At 37.7% G+C, this 12,127-nt stretch overlaps 1 protein-coding gene across 6 annotated transcripts in view; it reads right to left on the bottom strand.

Annotated features, from left to right (window-relative positions):
* Nucleotides 1-607: 607 nt before the first annotated feature.
* The window catches only part of rc3h1b (ring finger and CCCH-type domains 1b), a 33,227-nt gene continuing 21,707 nt past the window's right edge, over nucleotides 608-12,127 (bottom strand). For 2 of the 6 annotated variants that reach the window (XM_016478020.1, XM_016478019.1), the window contains exons 11-19: nucleotides 10,629-11,047; nucleotides 6,033-6,194; nucleotides 5,793-5,939; nucleotides 5,473-5,692; nucleotides 3,397-3,487; nucleotides 3,055-3,145; nucleotides 2,793-2,960; nucleotides 2,604-2,698; nucleotides 608-1,086 (exon numbers count right to left, since the gene is read on the bottom strand). In XM_016478020.1, the coding sequence (XP_016333506.1) occupies nucleotides 924-1,086; nucleotides 2,604-2,698; nucleotides 2,793-2,960; nucleotides 3,055-3,145; nucleotides 3,397-3,487; nucleotides 5,473-5,692; nucleotides 5,793-5,939; nucleotides 6,033-6,194; nucleotides 10,629-11,047 (1,556 nt within the window). In that variant the 3' untranslated portion in view covers nucleotides 608-923. The remainder of the gene's footprint in view (nucleotides 1,087-2,603; nucleotides 2,699-2,792; nucleotides 2,961-3,054; nucleotides 3,146-3,396; nucleotides 3,488-5,472; nucleotides 5,693-5,792; nucleotides 5,940-6,032; nucleotides 6,195-10,628; nucleotides 11,048-12,127) is intronic. The other 4 variants (XM_016478024.1, XM_016478021.1, XM_016478023.1 and 1 more) reach the window with 4 other exon arrangements.

The raw sequence follows: 12,127 nt of genomic DNA, 5'->3' as shown, positions 1-12,127 counted from the left end.
CCCCCCCCCCCCCCCAAATAACAAAACAAAAAGAGAATTATCATCCTTTATTTCCCCTGAAGTCGTGACTTACTGTTTTTCTGTGGAACACAAAAGACGAATGAACTGTTTTTGTCCATCTTTTTTTCTCCCCAAAATATCCCATTTTGAACATCGTGAGGGCAATTGAATCATGACAGAATTTCCCTTTTTGGTTGAACTATCCCTTTACCAATTTTTTTCCCAGAGTGTCAAAACTGTAATGCGATCGATTAGTGTTACGGGACCCTGCGTTGTCGAAACTACTGCCCTGGTGTACTTCTATGCAGCGATTTAGCGGCGAGACCCCGAATATGCAAACTCGACCAGGAGAGCCAAATATGCAACTTCACAGAAGTTAGGGAAAACGGATGAAATAATTTCCTAATAGGCTGTAATCTTACGAAACGACTGTGGTGCTGGGAGAAACAAAACTCATCCCGACCACAGAGCTCTGAAGAACACAAGGGAAGCGAAGTGTTGCACCTCTTCTACTAAAAAGCACACACTCATGGAAAAAAGTGCTCATTTTTCAAGACATCTGTTTGCATTCTATAAAACAGAATGCTTTAGACACATGTCGATTAAAACAAAAAGCTCATTCACAGAACAAAAAGAAAGAAAATTTATATCACGGCAGATACTGCTCATTTTTCTAAATAAAACAACAGAGAAGTTTGTGTCGGTGCATGCATGTAGCAGCATGCAGGTGTGTGTATGTGTGTGTGTGAATGCGTGTCCCTCATTTCAGCTCTGTCTGAATATTAAAAACACATCTTGCGTCTCTTGAAACTGGTTGAATTAGTCAAGAGATCAATTTCAAAGCCCTCCGAGAAGGAATATTGACTACTGGAGAGGTTGTCTGTGTGTGTGTTATATGTGTGTCTGTGAGTGTGAATACGCTCTTAAGAGCAAGAGTGAACAACACCATTCTTTTGAAGGTCTGAGCTACTCGCTGCTTGGTCGGCGGAGCAGAGGGTGAGAGAAGACGTCTTATTGGTAAGCGACAGCATAGATCCTCCCATACTACTGGCTGGCTTCATGCCACTGGATCCATTAGACACCTCACTGATGGAGAGAAGAGGAGAACAGACAAAGAGAGGATGAGTGTATTTGTGCAAACATTATTCAAACATGCCTAACTTGATCTAAAACCCAAATAAACTGCCATTTTAAAAGGGCTGAAGATCATTAATCACATGATCCTCTCAGGAACAATGTCACGCAACCCTATAATTTCACCAACAAAGAGAAGTTATCATAAAACTAATCAGAAATAAGTCACTGGAACTAGCGCGATCACAAAACGAGCATGATAAAAGCGGCCGTTTGTTTGCATGCTTTGTTAAAAGATTTCAATCCAAAAGTATCGATGTTTTACAATAACAAGTGATACATTGATCATAATGAATTAATTTTATCAGGATTGAAAATTAGTCACACAGAAATAAAGCGGTATGAACATAGCCTACCTACTTATTCAGTATTATTCAGTAATCATTTCTGCCTTGTATGGTGATCATAATCCACATCGGATCAAGTTATTTCAAACACTCGCTGCTGTCTGAAAGTGAGTTTTGAGCTCAACTTATTTTAAAATCATCTAATGCTGGTGTTATAGCTGTTAACTTTATGAAATGATCCACGGCGCTGACGCTCTCCAGATGTGGAGAAACTCCGCCTTTGTTCGTAACCACTCCTCTAGCCCCAGCTGGCCCGCTTTGGCCGAAGGTTTTCGTCAGGCCAAAAAACCCGGGCCGTTGGCCCAGAGGAAGCACCGACGAGGCACGATCAAGCCCCGGAAGTGACAGTGGAAACGCGACTGGTCCTGGCACGCACTAGCACGCCCGCTTTTGGCCCGACAGTGGAAACGCGGCTATTGTGATTCAGTGCATTATCACGATTGGGCCACAACTGAAGCCGCGCGAAATGCACGGGAAAATGCATGATGTATTACATAGTAGTGAAGGACCAGCTGTGCAAAATGAAAATGCTCATATGAACATAACCGTACAAATTTACTGTACCTTAATTTAACAGAATTAGATATCGGCAGGTTGTTTACAGGAAAAGCATCTGATTGTTAGGGGTTGTTCAGACAAATATGAGACATTTTTTCTGTCTTCAAATCTTCTATTGCATGTCATATTTATTGAGATGGCTTATGCATCTTAGGTTTAATGCATCAGAAATGTGACGTAATTTCCTGCAAGGGAGCATAGATGCTCCATGGGTTTTGGCAGTGCATTGTGGGATTTTTCAGGGAGTGAACGTTCCAGCATCAGACAGCCCCTTAAAATGGCCAACTGCCTGATCAGTTCCCTGAGTGCTGAACTAAGGAGCGGATTGAGACACACTCTCTGTTTCTAGTCTGTCAGAAGTCTGAATAGCTGATTCAGGTGTGTTTAATTAGGGTTGGAGCTAAACTCTGCAGGACAGTAGCCCTCCAGCAGCAGGTTTGGACACCCCTGGTCTAGTGCATGTTTATATAGAAAAACAAGGGAAAAGTAGAGAAAAAAAAAAACGTAAAAACATTGTGTGCGAACGGCCTCTTAAAAAGCTAGTAACAAAGTCTCTTCACTCACCCCAATGCTAAAGAGAGTTCCTCCAGCTGGGCTTTACGGTCAGGCTGCCCATTCTCAGTGGCCTTCAGCTTGTATTCATGGGCCACCTGATTCTCCTTCAATCATGGAAACAGGTTCAATGAGCTTAGGCTGTTCATATGAGAATAAATAAAAACTGGTCCTGGCCAAGGAGTGTCTTGTTTCACTCACCATGGCGATTTCACGGGTTCTCTTCTTGATCTCCAGCTCTACATGATCAAGCTCCAGGCTGAGCTGCTCACTGGACACAGTGCCACCTGATGGCCACTTCACTCCAGCCGCGGGCTGAGACGCCAGCGCACACGCCTCCCTCTGCAGGAGCATAGAGTTACTGGCAGCCTGTGTGCGTACGCTAGATGTTTATTAATATTACTGACTATAGACAAGGCCATGCATTGGGAGTTGTGAATTTGGATGGAGATTTCAAACACACCTCCATGCTGCGGGTTTGCTGACTGATCTGTTGGTTGACTTGCTGGAGCTCAATCTTGAGCTGCTCGCGGTCAGGGGCAGACACGGGCAGACTGGCAAAACACAGGAAGTAATCATGTTTTGTATTCTCAAAAATTAAATCATACATTACCTAAACCTTATTATGGGGTATTTGATTTAGTATTATGTTTTCATTTAAAAAAATCTAGTATTGTCATGATTCATCTTTTATCAACGACAACATTTTAATTAAAAAAAAAACAGCATTCCCAAACATTTTTGTTAGTCATTTCATTGGTGAGATGAACACTGGTGTGGAAGTGCAAGAGGAAAGGTTAAGTACCGCTCGCTGAAGTGTCCCTGAGAGTTGATGCTCTGGTGCTGAGGGTACGACGCTCCGCCCCATCTGCTGTGGTTTCCATATGGATAGTCTGCTTTGAGGAAAACACAATTTACCAAAAACAAAACAACATTTCCCCAAATGTTTAACACTATGAAAGTCTAAACATAGCAAAAATTCTGCAAAAAATTGTGGGCAAAATTGTAAATTCTTGTTGCAAATTCTACGTGTGGAAATCTTTCACCCAAAATTCCTAAACACATGGATTCCTTTTGAAATGACTGGATCTTGCCCACAAAAAAAAATTGCTGATTTTTTTTTAAAATATGACTGCACCTTGATTCAGTAGCATACAGTCAGATTCAGTGTCACTTCTTGAACCAAATACACCAAATATACTCCAACAATTAACAATTTAAGTGATCCTGAATAAAATCATGATCTCTACTGATTATTCTTGAAGATTGGCAGAACATAATTCCTAAGGGTGGGGGGAAAAAAAATTTGATTCACATACAAATCGCGATTCAGCCTTCTAGCGATCTGCATCGATTCACAAATTTCAAAAATCAATTTTCTAGTTAATATAATAATAATAATAATAACAACATGATGTTATCGGAACAAAACAGCAACAACAATGAAGGAGGAACAACAAATACATCCTGACCCAACTTCAGTGAGGGCAAGTGTCTGGAAAAAGAAATATTATATTAATTATTGGTCTTTTGTCATTATGGGAAGTAGGGATGTGCCCGAATTGTGAATCTGTATTCGGAAAGGCAGGAAAACGAACAACGCGTTCTATGGAGCCACTAAAGGGACATGGTTAGCCGCTTGCTAGCGGTTGCCTGTTACATTACAGAACTTAAAATTTCACTTACCACATAAACAGAATTAGTAGAGATGACTGATTGGGCGATATTTGATTTGCAGATCCTGAGCACCACTGACAAACATTTAATCTTGTAAAATGTGTGGTAAGTACTGCCGTTCTGTAGTATAACATTACACAGAGTACGTGTTATCGCGAAATATCGAAAGTGAAAGTAAAAATCGAGCATGCATTCAAAAGCGGTTTCAATGCCCCGCATATTAATAACAGCTCCCTGATTCCCGCAATTTATGTACAGTATAATTGCCCAATTATATAATTGCGAGAGAAATCACTGAAATGTATTTTTTCCTCCCATCTCATATTTATTCCCTTTAGGGGTTCCGTATGTTATTTCCTTTCCAAACTCCTTTTCGGATTCAGGCACATCCCTAATGAGAAGTGTAAAATATTTTTGATTGATTAGGAAGTTAATAGTTAATAGGAAACACTGATTTCTTGAGTCAAGAATACCCATACTATAGACTGGTGTGTTTTTGTATCAAAATACTAGTGTGTTTCATGTCCAGTCTGCACAAAAAATTTATAAAATCGTGAATCATGGAATCGATATGAATCGAAAGTTACTGAAAGATTCCCACCTCTAATAATTTCTGTTTTACAACTAGGGTTGGGAAATGAGAACTGTTTTTATATTTAAATTACATCCTTTTTTTTAATAAATGATGTTCTTTTTCTGTTAACACTGCATGAACCAGAGTTATTTTATTATCACTGATATACAATAACAGTTTTTGCTAATGTTTTGAATTAGATTTTTTTTTTTTTTTTTTTTTCATTTCAAATTTTAGGAATTTTGTCTTGTTTGTCTTTTTTATTATTTTTATATAGTATTTATTCATTTTTATTTCTTAGTTGTATTTAGTTTTAGTTATTTCAGAAAACTGTTGCCTTGGCTAGCTTAAAATAGAATATTAATAGACAACTTTTTTATTTTATTTCATGAAACAAAAATGTTTTTATGGTTTTAGTTTTATTCCTGGCTTGAACTTCTGCACTCTTTTACCAAGGCAGGATTACTAAAACACTCCAGTAGTATTTCATGAACAAATTAAGAGCAGATTTCTAAATGAGTTAAAACAAATCACAAATGTACTCAAAAGAAAGAATTGTTAATAGCACCTTTCAGTTCCCATCCCTATATATATGATGAAGTATTAGGTATTATAAAGATGTCTAGTCACCTGTCATGGTCATGTGTTTGGAGCCCGAGGCCTGTGAGGATGCTATGGCCTGTACAGGCCCAGTGGTCTGGTAACCCATTTTAGAGGTACGTGAAATGGCGCCAAAAGGAGACACAGTGGGCAGAGGACCAAAGGGAATGATGGGATCGTCATCTTTGGCTTCCGCAGAGCGCCGCTGAGTGTCCAGTGGAGGTTCACGGAGAACTTTCCCCTCTGCATTCTGTCACAGGAGAGTACAGGAAGGAAGCAACAAATAAAATCTCTGTTTTTATAGTCTTAGTTGATGTGTGGGAACACAAAGTGCAAGACAGATCACTTGCCATCATCTCCACAGCACTACTGACATCTTTTGGTTTAGCATCCTTGGAGCCAATGTATGATCCTATGGTGTCACATGACCAGGGGGAATACTGCCCAGCGTAGTCTGGCTCCCGACTCCCAAAGGCTTTAGAGCCGTCCTCCAAATACTGCAGGCATTCAGAATTCAAAAATGAAAACAGCAATGTTGAGCACTATATTCATGATCCATGAAGGACAGGAGGATGTTGTTCAAGACTCACCTCCCGAGGGTAGTCGTTGGGGAACGGGTGTGTAGGGAGCGTCGGGGAGGCAGCGAAGGGGGGAGGAGAGATGACTTTTCTCTCCTCTAGCTGGACAAGCAGCTCTTTGCGCCTGCGATGCAAGTCATCCAGACTGGGCTGAGAGCGGCTGTACAGGTCCTGCTGGGGGAGAACATATAAATCAGGTTGGGGAACTAACATTGATAAACTGACTTCAGTTGGTTAAGATGCAACAAGTACTCAAGTCAAGTGACTTGATATAAAAACGGGAGGTACTGGCTCTTAAAATGGTCTAAATTTACAGCATGTTTCCATATTTGACCTGTGCTGGCAAAATGAGTCACAATGAGCAAATTTTCTAAATTATTAAGTTATTTTTACATTCTCCATTAAAAGACCTTCAAAATGATATACGAGTTGTTGGAATCAGACAAAAAAATGACTGAGCTACATCCGTTTGAAGTCGATAGAGTCAGCAAAGCCCATTTCGAGAAAAAAAATCAAGTTAAAGTTTTCTGAAGGTTCCAAAGCAAAATCACCCAGCAATGTTGCATCTTTTCCTCCAGTTCTTTTCTTAATAATCATTACTATATTATTAATCACAATATAGTAGTGATGCAAGATATTATCGGACCAATATCGGAACCGGCCGTTAATGGCTTTAAATGTAAATATCGGCATCGGCCCGATATGAAAAATTATGTTGATATGTCTTGCCGATAAGAGGAATACATTAACTCACATGTGCTCAGGGTGTGCTAGTGATTAGATCACGTTAGCATTGTGGCTCATTTTTTGAAGAAAAGTTTTGCCTGAATGGTGATTGGATTCACTGTTTTGGATCGCTGCATTTAAACTGAGAATGCATGTACAGAATGACGTGTTTGGTGTATGATACAGTAAACAGTAATAGCACGTGCAGTGGCAGCCTCCCCTTTGTCCTAATGCCCGTTCGGTAAGGAGTTTTAATTCAGTAGGGGGAGCTGTTGGCCTACTTCTAATAAAATGAAAGCAAAATACACAAATAATATTTAGACTGTTTCTGATTAAATAAAGCAGTAATTGATGCCATAAAATCATGAGTATGTTTTGATTTAAAGGTCAGAATCTATAGCTTACATCAACAAAAAAACAAACATGACACATAAATTAAATAATTTTATATATACTGATTTATTCATTAATGTGTAATATGTTATATTTTTTAAACAAATTATGAGCTCTAAAAGATTTTCAGAATTTTTACAACTCTTTTGCTTTAGACCATTTACAAATGTTAAATCATAAAATAAAATGTTAAGGTTACCACTGCATCTTTCTGAAAATAAAATGCAGTGATTAATATATAGTTAATTTATAGTTATTTTCAAATCTTCAATGTACTGTCATTATAAAATAACTTCTTTATTGTTTATTTAATTCTAATAAATAAGTTCTTGTTAAAAACTAACCAAAATTAAAAATAATTATATATCGGCTATCGGCCAAAATGAGTTGAAAATTATCGGCATATCAGATATCGGCAAAAATCCAATATCGTGCATCCCTACAATATAGCTTTTTTTATTTTATCTTTGTCGTTATAAATAAGAACAGATGCAAAAAAAGAACAAACATAAGAAAGAAACAAGTGTAGTGTAGTACTTTCTTCATTTTACATCTAAACAAAAGCATTCAAGTAAGAAAAACAATCAAATTTAAAAATCATCTTTGTGTGTTCATTACAAATAAATTGATTATTAAAACCACAAAAGAAGTTCAATCAAGAACAGCGAGTGATTCCCTCTTTTCTTTTATTGTTAGATTAACATTAATGAGACAGACGGCCTATATATTAAGACCTACTGTAATGCACGAATCTAATATAATTTTACACATCCGATGTTTTTCCCCAACAGTTCCCCAAACGTTCACTTAAGACATAACTGATTATGTTTGTGTGAATACTTAAATACTGTAATTCTGTGTATGTGTATTTTATTGGGATAGAAGTGCCGTTATGTACGCACTTCAGATGTCAATCAGCATGAGAAGCAAACAGAGAAAAGGTACTCCTCTCAGAAAACCTACAAATAAAGATCATTTTGGATGTTTAATTACTATTTGGAGCATTGGAATTGCTAGACGAGAGCTTAATGAACTCGTTTTTCTGAAAAACTCAAATTTGACATTTTTCTATTTTTTGCCTGTAGCTCAAAATGAGCCTGTGCGCATTCCGACTCTTTTTTTTTTGCCAGCACAGGTCACATATGTTAACATTAGTTAAAACAAACTAACAATTAAAAATAATTCTAAAGCATTTATTCATTTTAGTATTGTCATTAAATGTTAACGTCAACATTTACTACATTACTAGAATTAAAATTTATATCTGCTGACATTATTCAAAGGACCTGAGATGACGTGAACTAAAAATGAACAGTTGTAACTAGTGGTTGACCGATATATATCCAAAAGGCCGATATTTGGCACTTTTAAAATATCGGCATAGGCCGATAAGGTTTCCTGTTGGCCCGATGCGTTCGAGGCGGGACTTTTATTTTGACGGCGCTGAGAACAGCAGCGCCTGAGGCGCACACAGTGCTCACAGCCTCCCTCTTGCTCGCTGTTGTCGTTAACAGTTCTGTCTAAATACGGATAGAAGTCTGTCTAATAATCAGATAGAACGGTTAAACAAAGGAATTAAAATGTATACAACAAGTCTTTTATATTATTAGTAATAGAAAGGCAAACATTATAATACTTTCTTGTTTGCCGTCAGCATTCAGCAAATACGCATTTATATAATTTAAACAAATCTTTGAATGTCTAATAAACATCTAATTTCAAAAACCTTGCAAACTTAGTCAGATCCAGTTGTGAGATCTTGTGAAGTGTGCATGTGTATCCTGCATGATCGCGTGTTCTCTGAGTTACGGTCGATCATTGCGAATTGAATGCTGACAGGAGGAGAGTTCAGCTTCACTGGAGACGCGCAATCGAGAAACTTTAAACTCGTGATTTTTTTATTATGCTGCGCTTCATGCTTTTGCCCAATGTCATATTAATGTCATTTTCACTGTGTGCTGTATGTAAAATTAGTGTTACCTTGGCTTTATTTGAAAAAATATGATATGACACAAACTTCCCAGAATACTGAGTGCCCTGTTGGTTACAGTGTTTACTTCCTTTTTAATTATATTTTTATTAAATATTTATTTATTTGTGAAAACTACTTTGTCATCTAAAGTATAAGTATGTTTAAGACATTTATTTTTTAATCAATTTTCAAATGATTTCAAATTTCTTAAATATTAATTAAAATAAATAAAATTATATCGGCTTTATATCGGCCCCCCTGCTTTCCAAGATATCAGCATCGGCTGTCAAAAAACCCATATCGGTCAACCACTAGTTGCAACTAATGTTAACAAAGATTAGTCAATGTTGTAACAAATGAATCTCTCACTGTTAGTTCATTTTAAGTTAATGCATTAACAATTCTAGGAAAAAATAAAAATAAAATTAACAATTTTACCCCTAAAATTAACCATCTAGGAGCAGAACAAATTGCAGAATCATTCTATAATGATCCAGAAATACATTAGCTCATATTTTCTGTAAAGTATTTGAATGTATAAGAGTACTATTACTCATTCATTACATGAAATGAACAACCAGTCAGTAGATAGACTAATAAAAGTCTTGCCAATCTAAAATATACAATCAAAGCAATGGCTCCTGTTTCAGTTTGAATTGGCTACTAGGGATGGGCGATATGGGTTTAAAAATATATCGCGATATTTCTGGTATTTATTGCGATAACGATATCAATGGCGAGGCGCTCTTGCAGAGAAACTCCACATATCCATAGCAGAAGTAATACTAACGACGCTCCAGGAAGGTACCCAGTTATCGCTGAATAAAACGCACAACGGAGAAAGAGACATTTTAACTGATGAAACTTGAGGAAAATAAACATACGATTGCACAAAATATATGGTTTATCGGTGTTCTTCAATCTTGGGTATTTTCATAAGGAAAGTATATTTATAATGCAATGTTAATCGACATGACCTTTGCCTTCCGCGATGTCGCGCCACACTGTCGCACACAGAAATATGTCAACAACTAGACTTTATCGTTATTATTGGGACAATGGGGCTTAAGCTTTTTTTTTTTTTTTAATGTTTTTAATTATCTTAATTATTCCACACACACATAATAAAGATAATAGGTTATTATATTGTTTTCTTGGGACCTGAAAAAATAAGTTGAAGTTTTATTTTTTGTATTATAGTCAATTATAATAAAATAGTAATTATAGAGTCATAATTAGGGCTGCACGATAAATCGCATGCGATATTTAAGAGATTTACCGCCGATTACAGAACCGGCTTCACTGATAAGATGCGCGTTAAATATCGCATGCGATTTATCGTGCAGCCCTAGTCATAATGTGTGGAAAAAGAGCAATAAATATTATACTAAACATAATACTAAAATCATGTTCATTAACAAACCTTATTTGTAAACAACAAATGTTTATAGGCATGCATATCAAACAAGAGGAACTACTGTTTAGAATGCCAAAACCTTGAGAAGAACAGAACTCACTCCTATGTGGGACCTCATTTGGCTGGGGTGCAGTCCAGCTGTGTAGTACCCGTCAGGTGGGTATCTGTCTCTGGATGACGGTTCCTGGGAGTGGTACAGAGAACCTGCAGGACCTGCTGGAGGTGGAGGCATAGCGGCCGGGGGAACGTCCAAAGGAACCGGGCTCATCCTGACCAAGTCTTCTCTGGTCGGGGCAAACGGAGGTGGGGGTGCAGGATAGTGTCCGTGTCTGCGACTGTAATGGGAGGGCTGTGCGTATGTGTGGGCTGAGAAAGGGGGTCCAGAGTGGTGGCTCGGATATTGGCGATCTGGGCCATATCCCGGGTAGGACTCTGGGTAAGGTGGCTCACCCGGAGGAGGCGGATTACGGATGTAGCGGGGAGAGACATACTGCGGAGGTTGGTACGGGTAGGGGTTGCCTGAAAAAAACAAAACAAAGGTTATGAGCATTATGACATGCCAAGACTAATATTCAGTTAAAAAATTTGATGCAATAAACATTTCGATTTGAATTAACAACTGACAAAACACCGATTTAGACCATCGTGAGTTTGCATGCTGTCAAGAGTTGTTTTAATCTACTTTCACACTGCAAAGAAAATTTGCCAATTCATAAGATTTGCACTTGGACACATGCACAGTTTTGCTGCTGTTCCTTAAAATTATGACTTGATGGCGCTCATGGACAGTCTATAGACCGGACAACTGAATACAGAAACAACTCTCTTGTCCTTGTACTCTTGTATTTGGTCTTGCTTGATAAACATCATAGCAAATACAAAAAGCCAAACAGCTGCTTAAAAAACATTTAAATACTGTTGAAACGGCCGGTCATCTCGGTGAAAAGCAGGTGTCAGAAACAGAAAGTTGCACAGATAAATTAGATACATTTCTAGTCATAATGCACAATAAATTGGAATCACGTCAGTTTTACATGGTCTTTTTTATTATTGGCTGATGTTGTATGTGTAATTGTTAAATCTTATTTCTGCTATTTTTTATACTACCTTTGTCACCATCTAATGCTCATTTAAAGTTAATCTTTAAAAATAATTTAACACAAATAAATGCAATCTTGCTCAAGCCGCAAACAGGTTTAGACAGTTCACTCCAATTGGGTGAACTGGTTTATCTAGTTCACTAACAAAAACATCTTCAAAAGAATGATTCATTCATAAACCAGACATCACTCTGGCTGCGACTATAGATTACAGGTAAAAATGTTGTAAATAATTACAGCAGTTTCTTGCACAGACTGATTGTTTCGCTTCATAAGACCTCAACATATCGTCAGGAGCCACAGGTATTAATTTTGTGTTGCTTGATAAGCTTTTTGACTCTCAAAGTGACAGTAGCCACTGACTTGCATTTTATGAATCAACAAGGACCTTTCAGCTAAAAATCGTTACTGTTCTACTCAAGAAAAAAAAAGTCCCCTACATCTTGAATGTCCTGAGGCTGAGTAAATTAAAAGCAATTTCAATTGGGGGGGGGGGGGG

The sequence above is a fragment of the Sinocyclocheilus anshuiensis genome, unplaced genomic scaffold, assembly GCF_001515605.1.
Source record: "Sinocyclocheilus anshuiensis isolate Anshui unplaced genomic scaffold, SAMN03320099.WGS_v1.1 scaffold436, whole genome shotgun sequence".
NCBI lineage: Eukaryota > Metazoa > Chordata > Actinopteri > Cypriniformes > Cyprinidae > Sinocyclocheilus > Sinocyclocheilus anshuiensis.
This window is presented reverse-complemented; position numbering and strand designations above follow the sequence as displayed.